Below are 23916 nucleotides of genomic sequence, written 5' to 3' on the forward strand. Positions count from 1 at the left end.
TACCATATCTCGCCAGTACATTGTGACGTCATTTTCTCAACATATAAAATAATAGACGAAAAATGACATCACAATGTACTGGAAAGAAATGGTACTCGGCGAGAACTGGTCGCACGCCAGTAAATGTTAAACCTTTTAAATAAACTATCGCTATAGCGAAGACTGAAGGTATACCCAAATAATTCCATATGATGTGATTTTAATTTCTTAAAAATTAAAAAATAAGCAATGTGTATATCAAAGTACAAGTCAAATACTGTATAAGGATTTGTTAACATCAATAATTGATAGTTCTTCAATGGGAGTAATTGTTTCTGCAGACAAGTAGTCATAATTCTCTTTCTGAGAAACTGATATAATGTCAGGAGAATCAACAGGTGCAGTGTTTATGAAAATTAACCCCTCGTAGATAATAAAGCTTCCTAAGAATAGCACACAAAGAAAAGGGGGAATAGCGACAGCAAAAAACTTGTTTGGCCAATAGGTAAGTCCCATCCATTCCTGGTATGATCTTGGAATGTAAGCCCACATTAAATAGATGACGAATGAAACGTAACATAACAGACACGAAACAAATCCATACGTCGCTCTTTCCGGTACAAGAGATGGTGGAGACTTTGCATCTTTTTCCATATCTTATTTTCTTCTTCTAAAACTATAGTATAGTGCAAGATTCACACCACATCCTTCTTTTCAAAACAATGTTTAGCATTCCGATCCCAACTCAAATTGCCCCTCGAATATTTTCCGATCCCGATGTAAAACGCAATAACCTTTACATCCTATCGAGTGATCTGCTAATGATCATTAAGCATTCTTAGACTTAAATCAAAACTTGTACACTGTCAAAAAAATAAAAATGCTTTTAAAATGTGTCTCCTATATGATATTATCATAATCTAATGAATGATTGAAATTTTGACTTCAGTTTAAAAATATTTCATGGTCCCAATACCAGGAATCTTTAAACTGAGATGCAATTTGTTTAAAGAATGTTTTTAACAATTTTTTTGAAGTGATATCTGTCAGTAGCAGTAGCTATATAGGAAAAATACCTAAAGTTTCCAATTAGGCACCTCTTTACTGGTTTCATTCCATTCCATTTTCGTAAAGTACTAATATCAAAATAAAGAAAGTACATGTAATACAATTATGTTGAATCCAATTAAAAATTCCGTTTTTACTTTCTAAGCAGTGAAAAAGAGGGGTTTGTGATAACCCTAATATGGGTAAAATATTCTTCAATTGATGATAGAAAAACCAATTCAAAGGAGTCTCATATTATTTATTCCTCAAATATAAAAAACAGTTGACCAAGGAGTAATGTAGTTGAAGAATTCAGTTCCAATAATATACACTACACCTCTATTCTATAGGAAAACAAAGATATAAACTGCACCTACTATAAACTACAGTATATGTTTTATATTTTAAATAAATATAAATATTTTATATTTGAAAATTTTATAACAATTTTTATAACAATCCATTCTTGCTCATATCAATCCTTGACCACTACAAGAGCTAGCACATTTACAACTGATTTCTCCCATAATAGAGATAGCTATAGAACTTTATACTTGAAAATTTGCAATCAAATCAGAAAAGGATATTCTATATTTAAAAAGGTATCATCATTTCATAGACAATTAACATGTAAAGCTGCATAAACATTAACAAGAGTTATACATGTAAAAAAAAATCTAGAAGAACTTATTCAGAATTCTTATAATCAAACTAACGGTACACTAAATCTACACTCCTAATACTACTTCTTTATTTAAAAGGATAAGGAAAAACAGATCACATGTAATATGTGAATGCAAACAAGAACAAAATTGTAATGTCACACTTATACAAAAGTAGCATGTGTACATGACCAACAAAACAACTGTTATCAGCTCAGTCTCACAATAAATAAGAAATCAATGTTTAAATTCTACTCATCTATAAAAATTCAGAAAACAAAAGACCAGGTGTGTATCATTTGTAGGAATGGAATCACACACAAAGAAGAATATTGAACAAAGATATGGACATCACAATTGGAACTGTACAGTCTTATCACAAAGAGGAAAATGCCCTCGTGGTTTACGGATACACAGACTCAGAGGCCAAGATCTGCATAAAAACTCAACATCTCCATTGTAGATTTGTAATCCGACAGAATAGGGAAGAATTCCAAGAAAATGAAAACAGAATTCAGTTTCCCTTCTGTCATTGAGAATTATCTCCCCTTCTTAGCAGCTCTTCAGTCAAGGAAGGCAGTGGTGGTGTTCTTTGCACATTTAAAAACAGAATTGATGAGTTTTATAAAGCCAGTGTCCTTTGGTTTTTCTAGTCCACGCATAACTCTCTGTTTCATCACAGACACAAACTCCTTGTTGCTTAGCTGTCCATCCGCTGAAAAAAAAATATATGAATTGGAAAATTAATTAGTTATCAATGATCAATCAAATTTTAACTAGTTGAGTAGTTCATTTTTGAAAATTTAGAGTGTAAAGTATCCCTACACATGTATTTCCTGAGATATTTCAATAATACAATATTTTCTGATGCAAACAAATCTCACCGTTTTCGTCAAACAAAGTGAAAACCAGTTCCACTACATGGTCCGAGAGCTTCACCCCTGCCACTGTGGCTGCTACATGCTTCAGGGTCTCTGAAAGAAAAGAAGGAAATCCCCATAGATAAATAAGAATAATGGTCAAGCAAGACCAAATTGTATGTATAAAAGTGCAAGGCATTTGAGTGTTTAAAACAAACCTAATATGTCAAATTATTATATAAAGAACATGTCATTTTACTGATAAAAATGCAATACAGTCTGCAAACAGAAAATGTTAGCCATGAGCATAACCTGTTTTCATTTTACATAATAGATGGGCCAATTTAACATATGAAATTAATATGACGACAAGTCATTAATTACTCTACAATTCTGTACAAACAGGAAAATGGTTTGGTGTTTTAATGATTAACCACTATCACATTAAGTGGAACCAGCTGTTTATACTGGGTGCAGTAACTTTGCTCACCTTCATCAATTGAGACACCCGCAAGGTGGTAAAAACTAAGGGCAGTGTCCACATCATTAATGCTCTTTAGGAACATCCAGAAGTTCAGGTACTCATCAAAAGTTATACCCTGTAAAAAATAGTCCAAAAAATTGAATCAACATGCAGGCTGAGGGAAGCTGCTAATGATGATCTTGAGAAACATGTTTGACTAGACTTCCATATTTGGATTAAATCTGCTTAACCATGAAACAGAAAAGAGTAAAATTCAGTTTGATGAGATTATGCATACAGAAATGACCCTTTTTTATTATTAAGGGGGCTCACTACACCTTGAAATAGTTTCTCAAAGCAGCACAAAATAATTCGATTATGATAGATAACATGATGTATAAGAAGTATATATGTCAAATAGGCCAAAAAAATGTGCAATTTTTAAATAGATGAAAAATTATACATTTGTATTTTCAAAAATTTAGTTCAGTAAACATGAACGAAAGCCCACCGATGGATGATATATCAAACTCATGATATGCGGTTCACAAGTCCGATACTTTAACCACTGAGCTACGACGATACAAAACTAAATCAATTGATACAAACAGTTTAATAACACATTTAAATTGCCATCCTGTGATGTAATGTCTCAAAAAGTATAAGTCTAGGTGTAATGAGGTATCTTAAGTGTACATTAAAATATTTTTTTATTTTGTTTAGCTCCAGACCTTTGGATCTTCCTTGTACTTCTTCTTGACCCTCTTCAACATGCGAGATTTCTTCTGGTCTGGATATCCTGCGTATGTTAGGAGAATTCGACCAAAATCCTTCTCTGAGATTTTCCCCTTTTCTTCATATAGTGGATCATATCGATCAAACTGCGATAAAAAATTAATAAATGATAACTTTTATTGAAGTTATTTCAATATACAATAGCAATTACTACATACATGATAAAAAACCTTACATAAGTAACACGTTTCACATAATATGTTTTGTAAATTTATCTATAAGAATGAATGTCAAATAATAATGCAGCATATGCATTTATTGATTAAATACTGCAAAGCAAAACAAGAGGCCCAGGGGCCACATTGCTCACCTATGCCACATTAGCCATAACAGATCAGAAAAGCTTTAGACTCTTTAGAGTTTCAAATACAAAGAATATCTTGACAACTAAGTGGAGTGTATCTTGTTCATAAAGATTTCCAAATTTTTCTCCACAAATTCTTAAGATAAATAATGAGCTCCTGACTTACTACCACATAGGTTTCAGCTTTTCTGGCCAAAAGGTTTTTGAGAAGAAAACTTTTGTAAAATACCAACAATTTTTCAATAATTCAAAATTATTTCCCCTTCAAAGATTACCTGGCCCTTTATTTAAATAAATTGAAAGCCCTTCCCCCATAGATGCTTTTTGCCAAGTTTGAATACAGTTGGCCCAGTGGACCTGGAGAAAAAGATGAAAATGTGAAAAGTTTACAACAACAAGGATGATGACAACAACGTACAACAGACAAACTTTGATTAGAAAAGCTCACTTGAGCCTTCGGCTCAGGTGAACTAAAAATATTTTTTTTTTAGTTAATTACATTTCTCAACAAAATTTTGATATGGTTTTAATATAATACATGTATCAATGTCAAAATTTCTGAAATGCAACATTTTAGATTGAGAATTAATAAAACTTCATCGCCAAGAAATTTTCTGCCTCTACCATAATCATAGCTATCTCTACTGAAATTCAGCTCCATGTAGTAAACATTGTTTTCCATTACTAGAATAGAATCCACCAACCTCAATGCGTAGGACTTCATTCTGTAGTCTCTGTTGGAATGTGAGAAATTCTTTGACAGTCAGTTTCTTTTTACCATCAGGGCCGAAAAAGAAGGTCAGGAGGGCGGAGCCAACACCCTTATTGACACTTCCTGTTGTACTATGATCCTTGTGACGTTTCCCAATACTGGTCTGGTTCCTAATGATGGCATTAACCTATAGGGGAAAAGAACTGATAAGAAATTCTGACCAGAATAATCAAATTATCTGATCGATACTTATGACAAACAATTTTTTACTGGCTTGAAATTCGACTCAGTTTTCAATTTCAATAAGCTGTTTCTATCTACAATAGACAATAAAGGAGGTTTTTATTTTTAAATCAGCATAATAATTTGTCTCGCCTTTTCAAACTCTTCAATGTCCACTTCCCCATCTCCATTGAAGTCAAACATCTTAAACGCGATCTGGAAATTCCTTGGTGGTGCTGAAATCAGTTGAACAAATATGCAGTTTAGTATGGCTGATTTATGGTACACAAATACATACAATACGTGGAAAGAAAAACATTACTGGTATTTTACAATTGTTGGATTGAGTATTTACGATAATGTCTAACTGCATTACTTTTTTGTCAATTCAAATTAAGTCAACTATTCTTACAAATCTTACTCAATAGTCATACAAATATTGTGATTTCACCCAGAGTTTTATTAAAACAATGCTATGGTTGATATACCTATACCTCCCCCCTAACCTCTTCATCTTAATGTTAACATAAAATGATGTTCTACATTTCTGCAGCTATATGTTTGATCAACTCCACCTCTCCAGCCCCTATTTTCTGAACCCCCCCCCCCCCCCCCCAACCCCCATCCCCACCCCACCAATCTTACTGTAAGGTTTGAATGGACTGCTTACTTGACAGGACTGTCAACAGGAAGATATAATCGGAGAATGAGATGAGTCCACTCTCTCCCATCTGGTAGAAGATGCTGTCTTCTCCCAGGTTCCATTCCACTTTGCTATTCTATAAACCATGCAGAAAGAAGGAAAACAGTCTCAGATTACAATTCTTGTGAAAAAAAAATTCAATGATTGAGATGATGAATCAATACAGTTCAAAATTATTTCAAAATGAGTACAAAAGATGATTTTTTTCTTCAGTGTTGCTCAGTTCTAATTCAAAGACTTTTTAAAATAATTTCACAGGTACATTTATCACATTTTAGTATGTACGTTTATTGAATATGCAGTGCATTAGTTTGCATGATTGGTGGCATTTTTTATTTTATTTTACAAGCTGTGATGTAGTTCAATTATTAGCAATTAGACTTAATTAACCAACATTGACTTAAGTTTAACTTTTAACCATTGTAAATTCAAAGAAATAAACATAATACAATAAATTTACAACAGATGTACTGAACAATATGATTATTGAAACACAATATTCTTTACAATTATTATTTGTGTAAATCATATAAAATAATTACAAATATTAAACATCTTAGACATGCAATCATTTATACACTCATATCAATGTGAGCAAACAAAATTTTTTAGTGTTGGTTTGTAAAATTTTCTTGCAACGGTTCATTCCAGAAAAAAAATTACATTAAATTCATTCCCTAGGTTTTTGTGAGAGCAATAAAGTTGGTGCCAATTTTCAATTCGCAAGACTTCCTCAATTAATTCAACACACAATAGGTTGGTAAGGCTGAATAAATTCTGCAGGCAATGGGGTGATAAAATGTAAAAACCTTTTCTTCACAAATTAATTTTGCACTTAGATATTCATCTTTAAATTTATCAAGTATGTGTGTTTCATGCGGGTACATGTACAATTATGTATGAATTAAAATTTTTAAAAAAAACACGGCCAGAAAAAGCAGTTAGCATTGCAGCCATTATAACTTTTACCTTAGTTTGTAAGCACTAAAAATTCTTTATCTCGTAAATGCCAGACAGTTTTGAATAAAAGATAAATGAAAAAATAAAAAAGAATTACGGTAAAGCTTAAATTTTAGAACCACAATGCCATGTAATGATGCATTGGTTTCTCTCAAACCAGTATGGTAAATGGTACATGGTAAATACAGTTTTACAAAAGTATAACCAATTGTAGTGTATCAAACTCTATGATGGTATTTGAACAGTTTATGACAAAAAATCTTTGAGCTACAGCCATTTTATATCCTTTACACATGTACATTGTACATAATCTTAAGAAGTATGTTGTACCTGTTTTAAACTAAAAAAATCTCATTTTGGGTAATACCCGGTAATTAAACCAATGTATATATATATAATGATTAATGAAACTCACACCAGACCAGAAATATTTGCACAAATATGAAATATTGCAAAATAAATTCAAAGGCAAAGCCAAACATTGCCTTGTGCCACGCATTACAAGAAACACTTCTTTGCAATCAGTAAGAAAATCCACACAGAAAAGTGGTTCTTTGCCAAGTAGATAAACTATATCCATAACGTGTTATAAATTATTGTTATACTTTTATGTTAAATACTGAAATCTGATTGGTTAAGACGCAGTTCATAATTCTTTCTATTACCCTCAGCGTTAGCAACGCACTTAGCAACGGGTAACATTAAAAAATGTTACATGCGCGAAAATTATGCGCGTACGGTTCGCTGTAGAATTCACGTTATTCCTATATAAAAGAAGTGAAATTTTCTTAAAAATTAAGACATTCAGTATAACAAAATAAATAGTGCCTGTTTGGGAGGATAACAGTTGAAATTGACACCCCTCGAAAACCATCTTTAAAAACTTCGCGTCGGTTGACAATGGTTTTCTCGGGGTGTCAATTTCAACTGTTACCCTCCCAAACAGGCACTATTTATATAATACTGTATTCCATAACAACTAGCTATTCAGATGTCAAAACTGGCACTGAATGTTTACAGATCAAGCCAGCCATGGGACACTAGTTATATAATGATACTCGGAGAATAAATGTATGGTTTAGCCATTAAACCCTAGCTTTCAATATGAATCCATTTTAGAACAGTGACTCAGATCTTTCATTCATTAACATCAATGGGTTTTTTCCATGTAATTTTTGTATTCAAAGCCTCTATATCACAAATAATCACTTTCCAATGTAATACTGTAAGTTCCTTATTTTACGCAAGTACTCAATTCCGCTGTTTTGTATCAAACCGCAAGAATATAAAATCGCGATCACAAATTTTTGTTATTACACGTACTTCCTACAACCAATACATTGTATATATCTACATGTTATATAATCCTAACTATGTAATGGTACATCACAATATTGGAGAGATTTAATCTATACAACTGATGAATGATTATCGTTACTGACAATACAGGGTACTACTAGCTAACAAAATAGTACAATTATGTAAAGGAATATACATGTATATGAATTAACACAAATTGTTTACATGGAAATTTAAAATTAATTGACATTGAATGACACAACTGAAATACAAATTTGAGTATACACACAGATATGCCAACAGCTACCAGTTGGCGAGGGCATTCATGAGCTAGTAGATCAGACTCGATCAACTGAGAATAAATATATAGATAAGTATGACATCATTCTGAAGCAGGCCGAGCAATAACTCACCACCTTAAGCCGACACAGCCGTGGGACAGTTAAGATTTTTTTCTTCTGTTGAATATGATTGGACAAAGGATGAGACATTTGACAAAAACAGATGACAAAATGGAAAACAACAATGCCTCCCCCCCCCCTGTCCCCAACCCACATTATACACACCAATAACCAACACTGGAATTTTCAATCAAGTTCACAATGGATGCATTTAGAGAGTGTTAGAAGTGACAGCTATGCATTCAAATGCCGTAATTGTTAGTTGATGATGAATGACAGTCAGAAACAGAGACAATACAACACAAAGGAGGAAGCCATGAATCTCGATTCAAAGTACACAGTACAGAGATGACAAGAATATACCATAGACAAAAAATTAAGATATCTGAACATTCCATTTGGATAACAATATACATGTAATTACATGTAGTATATGTATTGTCCTTGATAAAGATAGCTTGATGTTGACAAAACCAACAATTTATCATATGAATGTACAGTAAAACACGGTTATAACGAAGCACCAGGGACGGGCGCATTTGCTTCATTATAAGCGTAATTCGTTATATCCGTCAAATTTACGACATGTAATATACCCGGGGAATGAAAATCACTTCGCTGTAAGCTTCAATTCATTATAAGCATGTTCGCTATAACCGTGTTTTACTGTATGTCTTTAAGAGGGATCGATGGTCTTGAGCATTTATAGGCTGTTTTGATCTCCTTTAAAAGAAGGAAATGCACAGATTTAAAAGGTAAAATAAGGACTTTTTTTTTTACTAAATAATAGTTTATACATGATGATGAAGCTAAACAGATCATATCTTAAAATATAAGGAAGATCTGATGGCTAATTTGTTGAACATCATATTTAATGTACATGAGGAATGTACATGTTCATGCATTACATTTATAGTAAAAAAAAAAAAATAATGTATTCTAAAACTTGTACATGAAATGAAAATGTTCAGCGTGTTTTTAAAGATATTTCTTTACTTGATAATCAAACTGTAATGAGGTTGTTACAGTTTTGACAGATGAACGTTTCAGTGTTAAAATGTGGATAAACTTGTTGCTTCAGTTTAATTAAGATGATCACCCACGTGTTCCCGGGTGTTCTGAGCCTACATAGTACATGAATGATGGAGAAAACTATCTCTCTGGATCATACATGGTCAAGAGCAAACTCCATAGGTTTGAGGAGATACCCATACATGTTTCTTAAATTACTTCACTTGAAGAACATTTGATATCCTGAATTGAAACAGGAAAAAAAAATTCAACATTGAAATCCAAAAAAAATCAATCGGTGTACACTGTTCAATGAAAAATATGAAAGCAGTAATATTCACTTGCGTGTATACTGTTTACAGGTTTATTTTTGCCCCTGTGTTATTTTCACCCTTCAGCACTTGCAAAACAGCTTTGCCCTGTCTTGAATTTGCCCAGACACAGTTGTATTTTTAAGAGAGATATTGGAATTCGCCAACTGACAACAAGAGCGAATGGGGTGAAAATAAACGAGGGCAAATATTTCCCTAGTATATATACATGTATACAGTCTGTGCATACCTAAAAAATTTCAGTTTGTGACACATTTTTGATTTGCTTAGATAGTTATTTACTATTAAAGTATGTAACATAAATTTCCATAAAAAAAAAAAAATTCAGAAAAATATAGATATCAATACCTATAATACAATTTAACATTATAGATATTAATTTGTCATATATGAACGTTGAAGAACTGTCTGCATAAGTATTTAAAAGGTACACGTATTGGAATTAAAACTGTTAAATTTAGCCAAGCATTTAAGTAGTTTATGCATCAAATAAACAGGCCTATATATCTATTAGTTTAGAATAGCATTTATTAAAAACATCATTAACTGAATAATGAAGCATCAACTCATAAAGTTTAATAACGAATTCTGATTTTTAGTAAAAAAAAAAAAAAAAAAAAAACACCAAAAAGAAAAGATTTATATTTTTAAAATTGGAGAAGAAATTTTAACTTGCAAAAGCATGAAAAAAATTAGTAGAGATAACAGTTAGTCAAAACACAGGGCAGATGTTTGATTCTGTTGTTAAACTTGTTTGTTTACTTCAAGGCCCACATCATTTCTTCAGTGATGAGAGGATTGCTTCTCTTTTACAAGTAAACATTTTTCGAGAAAATAAAGAAGCAAAATACTAGTATTCCAATTTTGTTTATAATAATCTATTGATTGGCCAAAAACTGTGATCATTTTAAACAATGTTGCCTCTGAAACAATGAATAACACTAACTTAATTCAAAAATATATTTCAATCTAACATAGCTGTTAATACCATCTATATTTTAAGTCAAATTTTAAAAAGTTGAATGGCCTCATCTATTAAATCCTAATCCATGTAACACATGCTGTATCCATCTATATTTATCACTTTGGAGAGGTTTACATTGTACGTCGCAGAAAGAAATGCTTTTTAGTTGAGAAAATTCACTCAAAAACCACCAAAAATGATTAAAGGTATTAACCTTCCTCAAGATATGCCCAAAATAGAAGGAAAATAATAATTGTAAACCAACTTTTATTTGTGTGCGAGAAAATACGCAACATCCTATTTGCCACTATTTTTTCCACTTTTATAATTTTAATAAATGTTCAGTTTATCACCTAAAACTCTCTTACTTTAAGCCAGTTTATCACTGTTAATTGCAAATTAAAGTTTGGGCAAAATAAAGATGGTTTACAATGACAGAGTGTTAAAAGAACCAGAAAATTTGCATCCTCAATTTAAATAACTCTAAATGTATATATTCTACATAAACTTCACAAGAGGTTTATGCAACGTACTACATGTATATGTCCTATCAAACTTAAACCAAGAAAAAAATTCTTTGTATTTAATAAAAGGAAAAACATATACCAGTAAAAAAAAAATTAAAAGTGAAATCTCTAAGAGTGTGTACAGCAATATCTTAAAAGATAGAAGAATGATTGAAACATCTGCCCTCTTTGAATTTATTGTCAATATGCAAGAAAAAAAAAAGAACAAAGAAATACTGCTTGCGACTCACCAAGATTTGCTTAAAATCTCCCGTCTTTGCCAAGACAGACAGAACACATAAATACTTAGTACAATTCTAGATTGAATCATTGCGCTTATAATAATCGAAATACATTGACATGAATCACATCGACAAACGTAAACATGCATAAACAGATTCAGAGTTCTTGCATGAACATTCATTTCTACTTCATTTTTTCTTTCGCTTTTTTTTTTTTTAATTGCGAGACATTTAACACAACAAGCTCAATACTGCAAAACTTGCTCACAAAACAGACTGAAAGTAAAACATATGCAATATTCATGTTCCTCTTTTAAATGAGAAACAAAAATTTGCTAGCTTTATATGATGCATTATTAGTTTGCAGCAACTTTGCAGCAACATATGTTGTTCTGTCACCATTATGTGAACTGCCATGACAAAGCCTAATTCTACTAGAACTTTATTAGGTTGGATTTCTAAGTTAACAGTATTTAGTTTTTAAAAAACTTAATTTATCTATTTTCTAAAGAAGACCAGTGCTTCAAGTTTTGAAATAATCCAAAAGGACATTCAATGTACTTCTATACAAATTGATTGTGTTGGTGATACATTTGTGTTTCATCTAAGATTTTATGAAAGAAAATTTACTTTAGGGTTAATAATGAAAGGGTCTATTTTCAAAGCATTTTTTTTCTTAAAGAATAAATAAGTGGTACCAGATGTTTTTTTATTCATTAGCTAGTGCATTATATGTGCTGTACATGTATTATAATTTTAACAAAATGACAGCTAGCACGAGTACTTTCTATTTTACTTATTGTATCGTATAACGACAAATATATATAACATTATTAATTGTCAGAGTATTTTGGGTCCCTAACCCCAACCCCCTCCAAGAGAAGCACAACTTTATTCTAGTGATTTAATTTTTATCACAGAAAAAGATGCAAGTAAGTGTATTTTCAAAAGAAAACAAATACTGTTGCCAAGGGTTAACAGTATTGCAAAAGTTGAGATTATAACTTTTGAGGGGTTGATTTAAAGAATAAACGATTACTTTGAACAGTGAAACTAGAATGTTAAAAATTGGTTCTATAATTAGAATAAAGTTGTGTATTGAAACACAAATGTTTTGACTTACCTGGGGGTCAAACTTAATAAACTTGTCCAAGTCAAGACCTTCAATGGAAAATGTTGGTATATAAAACAAATAATATGCATTACAAATACACTTATAATAAAAGAATGAAGAATTTAGAAAAAATCAAATTCAAAGCTGGTAGACTAGTTTTGAAGATGATTTACTTCACATATATATATATCAAATATACTTATTAAGGCCAATATAATGGAACTACCGGTTCATGTACATGTACCGGTAAATTCAAAATTAGACTCTTTTCCGATATCCGAATACAGAGCTCTTCACCTAAAAGAAGGTTAATATTGTCTAATGAGGGTCACAACCCCATCCAGCCCTCTTAAAAGCATTCTAATTCATAAAACTGACCCTCTGGTTGCTTCATCCCCGGAGTGATGGAGCGAACAAAGTCCTCGGGAGTCATGTACACCTCCCATGAACCAGAACCTTTCTCGTCACCGCTATGAACTTTCAACGTGGCAAAATAGCGAAAAATCTTGTCAGGCGTAGAATAGGCCCGGATTCTGTTCTCATATTCTATGATCTGAAAAATGAACATGAAATTAAGTTAAATATTCATGACCTTATTGTTAGGAATGGCTGAGTTCCAGAAAGGTTTTCAATTTTAAAACAGCAAATAATGAAAGTCTTTAAAAAGATTTTTCGTAGTGATGTGAAATAACAGTGCATTTTGTGTTTTCTGTTATTTTCAATTCTTGATGGTTTATGAACAGGTAGAAATAGAATTAAATACAAATAAAATAACCACCATCTCTATGTAAATAATTCTGAATTGAATTAATAATAAATCGCATGCATTTTTTTTATCTTTCATATGTTTTAAAAATGAAGTACATGTACTGCAAATGCACTAAAATCTACTGTGAACATTCTAACAATCCTAGTCAGTAGGCCACGTCCATATGGGTGATAAATTAAAACAGGAAATTAAATTACATAAGTTAAAATCTTTTGATACAGCTAAGAAAGTGTGAATATAAAACAGGATGAAATCTTAATTTTTATGCATAATTAGACAAAAGTAAAAAAACCCCTTATTTTGATGGTCCATGTGTAACTACATATATATAGTATACATTCACAAATTAATTGCTTACTGTATACAAGTAACCATTCGCCACTGTTTTATTTTCTCCCCTTTGCCCTCATTATCAGCGGGCCAATTTAATACTGGGCAAATTCCAATGTCTCAAATAATCTCTTATAACACAACTTTGTCGGGACAAATTCAAGACTGGGTGAAACCGTTTGCAAGTGAAAAGGGCGAAAATAACACTGGGGCGAAAATAACCCTGTATACAGTAGTAGAATTATTCTTACTCTCTTTTCCCTGAAGCCAATTTTCTTCTTCTGGACCTTATTTTCTTCACTTTCCTCGGACTCCTCCTCGGCTCCCTTAACCGCTTCAGGCTCCTCAGCTTTCACACTACGTGAAACATTGTCAGTGTTTAAACTTTAAAAGGCAGTAAAATACTACAGAGATTTGAAATAGAGTCTTTGTAATTTTTTAAGCTTTAAGAGGTCTGGATGGTTGTGGCCATTTTTAGACTATTTAGATCTTCTAAGAAGAAGAGCTTTGCACAAAGATTTCATAAAATATTCAAAAATCAAAGATTCAATTTATGATTTTTTATCTTTATTAAAAAGATAGTTTATTATAGCTTTAAAAATCATATCTACAAATTGTAAGAAGATATATATGGCTTATATGTTGACCCCCAAGCCTATTTAAGGTCAAGATCTAGTCAATGATTTCAGAGCGTCTTTTTGGTGCTAGAACCATAATGACGTCATAATTGATTTGAAGAATTTTTTCCCGTACTTTACGGCTTTATAAGAATTACGTAGAAAATTAAAGAATTTCTTGACATTCTATGTTAAATCATGGGAAAAGTAATCCCGATACCTATATTCAATTTGACATCATTCTAGAGAGGAGGTCAAGAGCTTGTTTATTTCCGTTTTGGGGGAGACTGTAGGCATTCTACGTATATTTTATTAGTCAAAAACGGACAAAACTCCAAACTTTTTCTTCAATTCCTTCATATTTCATTGAAAATGACAGTTTACAACATGATTTTTTCATTATGTTTACCAAATATTTTAGCCCCGGTACACCCTATCAAACAAAGCTATTGTTATGAAGCATCATTGAAAGAATTTGTATCTTAAATTTTATGAACCTGTAGGCACCTTTCATTTACTAAATCTTGACCTTAAAGGGACGACGAAAAAAATATCCCAGGATTTGAAAATATAGAGATTGAAATACATGTACTTCAAGAAACAGTTGTTAGGAATTCTGAGTTTAACATATTCATTAAATAATAAAAAATATTGATGTTCGCGATTGATATCAAAGTTCAACTGTATGTTTTATTGTGTTCCCTACACTTCTTCTGGCTCCTAAGCTACATGCATTATGTTTGGAAATACTATTGTGTCAAGATAATCATTTTGTAGATATTTACAACCTGACTATTTAAAGAGATGCTTATGTAAATAAGATTCTGGCTTAATTCTTCAGATAGCAGAAATTGTATTGTTACTGGTGAGATGGAATTTAGCAGAGCAAATCTTGTTCACTTCAAGTTTATTCAGTGCCGGTACATGGCTATTTACAGTGAAACACGGTTATAGAAAAGACTCGATCTTATAATGAATTGACACTTGCTGCGAAGTGATTTCATTCCCTGTGACTTAATTGCATGTTGTAAACTTGACCGTTATAACAAATAACGCTTATAACGAAGCAAGATTGCAAGTCCCTGGCACTTTGTAATAAGCGTGTTTTAATGTAAATGCAAAAATTGAAAATTGTGGACTAAATTTGATCATTGAAAGATTTACTCCTTCTGGTTTAAGTTACCTCTTGTCATCACCAGAATCAAATGGCCCAAAGTCAAAAAAGATTCTAAAAAAGAAGACAGGAAAGATTCAATAATCATTGTACATGTCTAAACAAAGTAAATATCTTTTTAATATCTTTGTATCAAAATGATGCAAAAAGTGTCTGCAGGTAATAGCAAAATTCATCACAATTTCCATCATGCATCCAACATTGTACTTACTACTACATGTAATTAAGTAAACAACAGATCTCAAACTTACTTGAAACCCGATCCCAACATGATCATACACATCACAACTAAATAAGCAGATGTCTTGTAATTAGTTTGAAGTGTTTTGGGGAGCCCCGAGTATCCTGCCCCTCTCCTGATAAACAGTCTGGGACTGGTCTTGTAAAACCGAGCTGGCTGTAGACACAGGATTGGTAAGGGAGGGGGAGCACTGATCTCGGACAGACATGGTCTCCTTTGTATACTTTGCCTGCACATGATTGGCTGGGAGACTCTACAGGATGGGATCAAAGTCCTGCTTATCCCTGCAGCACTCGAAATTTTGGATGCTCTGAACATCTTCAAGGACTGGATTTTTTTTACTGATCTGGATATAATTATTAAAATATGTAAAGCTTTACATGTTATGATATCATGAAAATTAATTGTAATGATTTTAGGAATAAGGAATCATTCTTTGAGTATTATGAGGTGATAATTGTGGTCGGGGCGTGATCAAATCCAAAAAAGCATGAAGGGCTTTATGATAGATTTGATCACACCCTGACCAAAATTATCACCTCATAATATTTAAAGAATGATTCCTTATTACTAATATTTATATAATTTTAAACCATCGTACGATTAAATATTTAAATATAAATAAGCAAACACCGTTGGCGCCTTTAATTTGGCGTCATTTGAAGTTATGGGTTTATAGTACAAAATCGATATGTGGTGTTATCACAGGTATAGACACTGGAAAATGTAAATATTTAATACTTATAATATCTATTTGAGGAATGGTCATATAATTGTAAGGAGTTTTTTGCAGCGTCAATTATTGCTTCAAATTCTGTCCATAAAGTACCCAGTGTACACAACAGAAGCCAAGGTTCATTTTTGTATTTGCTTTGCGTCCACTTTGCTCTACAAAATTTGGTTTCACTTCTGTCTACTCTACATCAGCCTAGTGCCTACTCCGCATTGGTCAAGAATCCATAAAAGCAATCCAAGAGTCCACTATTAACTAAGGTTACATGTAGCTTTAGGCAGGTACTCAACAAATGTTAAATACATGTGTTCTTTATTTTGTTTGACTACAATTCTCAATCTACTACTGCAAGCCTTCCATATTTTACACAAATCTGATACCAACCTTAGCATCTACACACTGGATAACTTACTATAGTTTTGTCTCATTAACAGATACATGTGTATTTTACCTGGATGATGCAAAATGTAAGCATGGATAAAAATCCTTGATTATATATAACCAATTACATGTAATGTTTACCCCCCCCCCCCCCTTTGCACTCTCCATACAAAACGGCTGAACAGTATCAATGTCAATATTTAAGAGATTTACCTCTGCTTTTTATTAATATACTATAAAATGTGTGGCAAGGATGATGCATCTCTCTCTATAATCTATATATAAAAACACTTGGTGTATTTTTATAGAGAGTAAGAGAGGGTGTGTATATATTACTAATTAGGTTTATTACTTACTGACTACAGAAATCTCATAGATCAATCTCATAGATGGGGAGGCCCTTGCCACAAATCAAATTTGAATGCATATTAATAAGCTGTTGAAAGAAATTCAGAGGCTTATCAGGCTGTTGTATGGGAAATTCAAGGATGTGTACTTATATGGCTATGCAATTTTTCAATTCTAATTTAGAATTTCTAAATAAGCATTACTTGAACCTTTGTTGTTGCATCATTAGTGGAATACGTAAGAGAAGTCAAAGAAATATACTAAAACCTGTTAAATGCATAAGAAATGCTGTGAATATGGCTCAAAGCCCAATTTCTCCTCAAATTCTACACTTTCTCTCTTCTGTTTTCATGATCAATGTCAAAGTCAGTCTTACAATTAAAAGACAAATTATGCTTTGAACAAACGCAAAACTGACTATGATATGCCTGGGAAATTGACCAATCGGAAATTCGATTGCACATATTTCCCGCCATATTGTGTACACACAACATTTGGCGCCAGTCAGCAGTACCGACAGGGAGAAGAAGAGAGGTCTAGCGGGAACGGACAATTCTCGTAAAGGAAAAAGAAGAGGAACCGATTTTCTTGAAGCGTCGACTGTGTTAACTTATTTTGTTAGATCTTAATTTATTTGTTCGGACGTTATTTACTTTCCATTTTCATCATGTTTGAGGCAAGGCTTGTTCAGGGTTCTTTGTTGAAAAAGTTGATGGAGGCTATCAGAGACTTGATTCCCGAAGCAATATGGGACTGCAGCGGCACTGGAATCACACTACAAGCTATGGACAATTCACATGTGGCTCTTGTAGCAGTCAACTTACGGAGTGATGGATTTGAAACTTACAGATGTGACAGAAATCTCTCTATGGGGATGAGTTTAGCAAGGTAACATTTTTGGCGCTAAATTCTTTGTATTGCATACAAAGAACATCATTTTCTTAGATTACAAAAAATGATGCTAATAAAAGATTTAGCATGTTATATTCATCTTATAGTAAAACCAAGTCATCTGTTCTTTGTAAAAGAAAATTATTGCAATTTCAAAGATTGTTTTTATTTTTTTCATGAAGCATGTCCAAAGTTCTAAAATGTGCAAGCAATGATGATGTCATTACATTGAAAGCTGGGGACAATGCAGACACTGTGACGTTTATGTTTGAATCTCCAAGTAAGTAGAAAATGTTCAATTGGGCATCGCCATGATATTAATTTGTCAGTCTTCGAAAATTATACAAGTGGATTTATATACTTCAGCTAAATTTGAATTACAGTTAACCAACCTGCTTTTTTTTCCCTTTTTACAGATAATGAGAAAGTATCTGACTACTCATTAAAGCTGCTCGATTTAGACTGTGAACAACTTGGAATTCCTGTAAGTAATCTTAGAAATACTAAACCTTTAAAAATATTTCTTCAACATTGTTAATGTCATGAAAATCATCAATTAAATAAGAAGTTGCACCAATGTAAATGTTTGACTGCTTCTATTGTTGAGATGAAATAAAATCAGATTGTAGAAATGCAGAAAAAATCTCGTCAAAATTCCCGGTGTTCTGTCTGAATGTTGTATCCATTAAAAAAATTTCATCTATTTTGCAGGACACTGAATACAGCTGTGTTGTCAAGATGCCCTCCCACGAGTTTCAGAGAATCTGCAGAGATTTGAGTCAAATTGGAGAATCCATGGTCATCTGTTGTACAAAGGAAGGAGTCAAATTCTCTGCCAGTGGAGATCTAGGCACAGGTTGGTACAGAGTTTGTAATAACAATTTTCAAAAATTTTTGGTGACATTATTTCTTTCAGTGCTGAGAAATAGTTTCTAGAATTGTTTAACTCAACAATTTATGTTCTTTATAATAACAGGAAATGTTAAGTTGGCCCAAAATGCAAGTGCAGATAAAGAGGAAGAAGCTGTCATCATTGAAATGAACCAAGCTGTGACCTTGACTTTTGCCCTCAGATACCTCAACTTCTTTACTAAGGCTACCCCCCTCTCTGCTCAGGTCAGCCTGTCCATGTCACAAGATGTCCCTCTGGGTAGGTATTCATTTCATAGACTGACATTTCATCCACAGACTGGCAATTCATGTACAGTATTGTGAACAATTCTTATTCATTTAGCTCACTATTTATATCGTATTTTCAGTGGTTGAATACAAAATTGCTGACATGGGATTCCTAAGATACTACCTAGCTCCAAAGATCGAAGAAACTGATGACTGAGGAACAAACTTGTTTTGTGATAACAACATTATTGACTGAAGTGCTTCAGACATGGCAAAGACTTTTATACATATTAGTACACATCAATCCTGTAATAAAATGTTATGTAATTTCTTTTGCTTTATTTTCATTGTTTCAGTGCCAGTACCTACACTTGCCTGTGTCGAACAGTTAGCATTATTTGATGGACTACTTCTATGTCTGAATTATTTTAAGATTGAGTTATCTTCCCTTGGGGGGCTTTGCCATTTTAAAAATCTTGCGTTTTAAAAGATGACACTATATGACCATCGTAATGGTACCTTGAAACTGATTTATTATAGCTTTGCTTGGGAGTTTAATAGCTGTGGGAGTATAAATGTGGTCAAACTTCTCATCATCATTTAATTTCCTCTGATTTTGGATAATGATAAATGTATATGTGTAGTTTCATCGCCGGGAAGAAATTATTTTTAGCTCACCTGAACCGAAGGTTCAAGTGAGCTTTTCTGATCACCCGTCGTCCGTCCGTCTGTAAACTTTTCACATTTTCATCTTCTTCTCAAAAACCACTGGGCCAAATTTGGTACAAAGCATCCTTAAGGAAAGAGGATTATCAATTGTTAAAATAAAGGGCACAGCCCTTTTCAAAAGGGAGATAATTGCGAAACAGTAAGTATAGGGTGCATGTCTTTAAAAATCTTCTTCTCAAGAACCACTGCACCAGAAATCCAATATTTACACAAAAACTTGTATATATAGTGAAGATTCTAAATTGTAAAAATCGTGACCCTCGGACCAAAACTGGGGCCCCAGGCGGGGTTCAAAGTTTAACATAGAAATACATAGGAAAATGTTTAAAAAATCTTCTTCTCAAGAACCACTGCACCAGAAATGACAATATTTACACAAAAGCTTGTATACATAGTGAAGATTTTAAATTGTAAAAATCGTGACCCACGTACCAAAACTGGGGCCCCAGGCGGGGTTCAAATTTAACATAGAAATACATAGGAAAATGTTTTAAAAATCTTATTCTCAAGAACCACTGCACCAGAAATGCCAATATTTACACAAAAGCTTGTATGTATAATGAAAATTCTAAATTGTAGAAATCGTGACCCTCGGACCAAAACTGGGGCCCCAGGCGGGGTTCAAAGTTTAACATAGAACTACATATGAAAAATGTTTAAAAATTTTCTTCTCAAGAACCACTTCACAAAAAATGACAATACATACACAAAAGGTTGTATATATAGTGAAGATTGTAAAAATCGTGACCCCTGAACAAAAAGTGGGGCCCCAGTAGGGGTTTAGATTTTAACATATATAGGAAAATGTTTTAAAATCTTTTTTCTCAAGAAGTATAGTGCAACTGTTTGGGATATTACTATGCATACATGTACATCCTTAAATAATGTAGATTCAAAAAATTGTAACTCCCGGACAATTGATGGGCATCTAGAGGGGTTCAACATTTTAAACATTTTAAAAAACATAAAGGAAAAGTTTAAAAAAATTTCTTCTCAAGAACTACAATGTTTTAGTTTGTGGAATTTCTATACATGCATCCTTCGCTTATGTAGATTCCTAATTGGTAAAATCGTGACCCCCGGACCAATACTGGGGCCCCAAGATGGGGTCAAAGTTTATTATAGAAATATAAAGGTAACATGTTAAAAAATCTTCTTCTCGAGAACTACAATGCTTCAATTTGTGAGATTACTATCATGCATACAACCTTGGATAATGAAGGTTCGACAGTTTTAAAATAGTGACCCCTGGACTAATACTAGGGACCCAAGATGGGTTTAAAGTTGAATGTAGAAGTACCGGTATATATGGAAAATATTTAAAAATCTTCTTTTCGAGAGCTACAATGCATCAATTTGTCGGATAACTACGTAAGCACCCTCAAATAGTGTAGATTCGAAATTATAAAAGCCGTGACCTCAATCTAATACTGGGGCCCCAAGAGGTGTTCAAAGTTTAGCATAGAAATATAGAGGGAAAATGTTGAAAAATCTTTTTCTAGGGAACTATAATGCTTCAGCTTGTGAGATAACTATGCAAGCATCCTTAAATAATGTAGATTCCAAATAATTAAAACTTTAGCACTGGACTAATACTGCAAGAGGGGTTCAAAGTTTAACATAGAAAGATATATTGAAAATGTTTTTAAACAAGTTTTTCTCGAGAACTATAATGCTACAGTTTGTGAGATTACTATGCAAGGATCCTCAAATTGTGTAAACTCTAATGTAATGGATCCAAGAGTTATCTTTCTTGATGTTCTGTAAAGTCTGAGAGTTATTCCTCTTGAAGTGGAACTCTTCTACGTTCAGTTTTTCAGATTGTGTACGTGCGGTCCCACCGCAGTGCTACACATTTTCATTCCTTTGTTACTATTTATGGTGTTCAAGCCAACCATAAACCTCGGACCATACCTGGGTCCCCAGAAAGGGGTTCAATGTTTAAAATAGAAAAAGCATATGCTACGAAATGTAATGTTACAAGGAACTGCTGTTCAGGTGAGCGATGTGGCCCATGGGCATCTTGTTTGAATAAATATAGCTCGCCTTGGCTCTGGGTAAAAGTTTGTCAATATTTCACGTTTTCACCCTGATCCATGGGTCAATTTCTTTTTGTAAGGGTATAGTTTCCAGAGACAATTAGAATTACTTTAGAACTCGCCTGAGCCAAAGGATAAAGTGAGCTTCTAATTTTTAAAATTTGTCCGTACTTTGTCATCATTTTGATGTAAAGAGGTAAAGCGCCATTTCCCATTATTTCGCCAAAAGCAGTGTTTGGACGGAAAGTACCTGTTACTAAACATAGCTTCAGGTACCTAGCTTTCAAAACCTGTATACACTGTACTGATTTTATAATGATGTCTGTAACAACTGATTTGTCATAAATTCGGGAACTCTGTGTATAACGGTAGTTGATATTCTGAATCGTGATAAGTTCAAGCAAAATGCAATGGATCTAAGTGTAAATACTGTTGATGAAGAGATCTATATATACTGGGTGTGCTCATACTCAGTCTGAATTAAAAAAGATATTTTTTTTAAAGATCCAGAAGAATAGATACATGTAACTTAACCTCTCTATTCTGTTCATGTTTCAATTTAAGTGAAAAAAAATTCTACTTTGTGGATTCTATCCAGCGACCACAAAATCAAAAAGACCTCCGCGTTACCACTAGACCTCGCATCTAATATTTTCAGCATATGTATTTTCAATATATATGGCTATATACAATTGTATATTGTAATAGAAAAGACATTAATTGAAACATTTGTCTAATTTTCAGTACGAAGACCACGTTAAACAAAAACTAATTCAATGTAAACGTGTACTACAATACCTGTAGAACACAATTTTAATCAGATGTCTTTGGTTTAAAGTAGTTCAAATAGTCAAATATCCAATTTTTTATCGTATACTAACTACTTTCCTATATATCCCTAACAAAACCTGAATATTTTAAAGGGGCATGGTCACGATTTTGGTCAAAAATTATTTTTCCAATTTTAATGTTTACAATGCTATAGAAAGGCATTTTTAATAGGCAACCAAAATTTGTGTGTCATTCGTTGAGTTACAGTGTATAAGGGAGTTACAGAGCTTGCAATTCTTTGCTATGTACACAAAGCTTTTGTTTACAGTTTGAATGTGGAAGTGAAAATTCCAGTTTTAGACCTAAAATGAATGTGTTAAACGTTAGAAACTGTTTATTTATGCTAAAAATGGATAAGAAGATAGACAATTCAGCTTGAAAAAGATTTTTACTGCTCTATTGAATCTATGTAAACAAAAAAGGGCACGAGTCTTGTTTACATGACAAAGAATTGTGAGCCCTTATCTTGCTTAACTTTACAACTGACTCTCAGATTTCATTTGATCATTAGAAATTCTTTTCTTAAACATTGTTAATAATGAAAACAGAAAAATATAATTTGACCAAAATCGTGACCATGCCCCTTTAATGATGTAGTGTAAAATAATTAAAACTTTTAGAGCATTGTGATTGTGTAATTTGCGTTTTTTTTGGTTATATTTAAGTTTGTTCAAATGAGGGACTAGGTGCCCTCTAAATGAAAGAATATATAGAGTTATTGAAAATTTCTTGGTATATTTCAAAAATCTCAAAGCCTTTGGCAAGAAAAATGAAACTTTTGTAGAAGCATCCTTAGGTAGTGTATATTAAAAATTGTTCAGATCATAAACCCCAGATATTGGGTGGGACAACGATGTGGGTCGAAAATAACATAGGAATAAAGAAAAATCCTCTCAAAAACCGTTCGGCAAGAAAAGCTGTAACTTGTGTGGAAGCATCTTATGTATTGTAGATTCAAGTTAGTTTTAATCATGATCCGTAGGGGTATGGCAAGGCCACAATGGTGGGGGGTGGGAAATTTTTTAATTGGAATAGAGGAAAACTTCTCGACTCTGTGATTTCTACTGTTTATGACAGAACGTCACAACATGGCACTTTTAACGATAAACCATTGTAAAACAGTTTTATATCGCCTTAT

The 23916-nt window shown here is 32.8% G+C and overlaps 2 protein-coding genes across 6 annotated transcripts; one reads left to right on the plus strand and one right to left on the minus strand.

Annotated features, from left to right (window-relative positions):
* Positions 1 to 1264: 1264 nt before the first annotated feature.
* Positions 1265 to 17594, minus strand: LOC105341103 (calcium uptake protein 1, mitochondrial). Of its 5 annotated transcripts, XM_020072508.3 has the most exons (15): positions 17437 to 17594; positions 15718 to 16053; positions 15476 to 15520; positions 13927 to 14032; positions 12955 to 13129; positions 12586 to 12623; positions 11472 to 11495; positions 8420 to 8464; positions 5715 to 5823; positions 5198 to 5280; positions 4815 to 5009; positions 3743 to 3892; positions 3039 to 3147; positions 2573 to 2662; positions 1265 to 2403 (listed from the first exon to the last, which is right to left on the minus strand). In XM_020072508.3, the coding sequence occupies exons 2-15, from the start codon at positions 16023 to 16025 to the stop codon at positions 2252 to 2254; spliced, it is 1629 nt and encodes a 542-aa protein (XP_019928067.3). In that variant the 5' UTR covers positions 16026 to 16053; positions 17437 to 17594; the 3' UTR covers positions 1265 to 2251. The 5 variants fall into 5 exon arrangements, with proteins under 5 accessions (XP_019928067.3, XP_019928068.3, XP_011445734.3 ...); XM_020072509.3 differs by lacking the exons at positions 8420 to 8464; positions 11472 to 11495 and adding an exon at positions 6717 to 6731; XM_011447432.4 differs by lacking the exon at positions 11472 to 11495.
* A 38-nt stretch (positions 17595 to 17632) lies between these two features.
* LOC105341104 (proliferating cell nuclear antigen) lies at positions 17633 to 19510 on the plus strand. The gene is made up of 6 exons (XM_011447436.4): positions 17633 to 18057; positions 18243 to 18340; positions 18477 to 18544; positions 18772 to 18916; positions 19037 to 19210; positions 19320 to 19510. Exons 1-6 carry the CDS (start codon positions 17837 to 17839, stop codon positions 19394 to 19396), a joined length of 783 nt encoding a protein of 260 aa, XP_011445738.1. The 5' UTR covers positions 17633 to 17836; the 3' UTR covers positions 19397 to 19510.
* Positions 19511 to 23916: the final 4406 nt, after the last annotated feature.

This window comes from Magallana gigas, chromosome 7 (genome assembly GCF_963853765.1).
Source record: "Magallana gigas chromosome 7, xbMagGiga1.1, whole genome shotgun sequence".
In the NCBI taxonomy this organism is placed as follows: domain Eukaryota; kingdom Metazoa; phylum Mollusca; class Bivalvia; order Ostreida; family Ostreidae; genus Magallana; species Magallana gigas.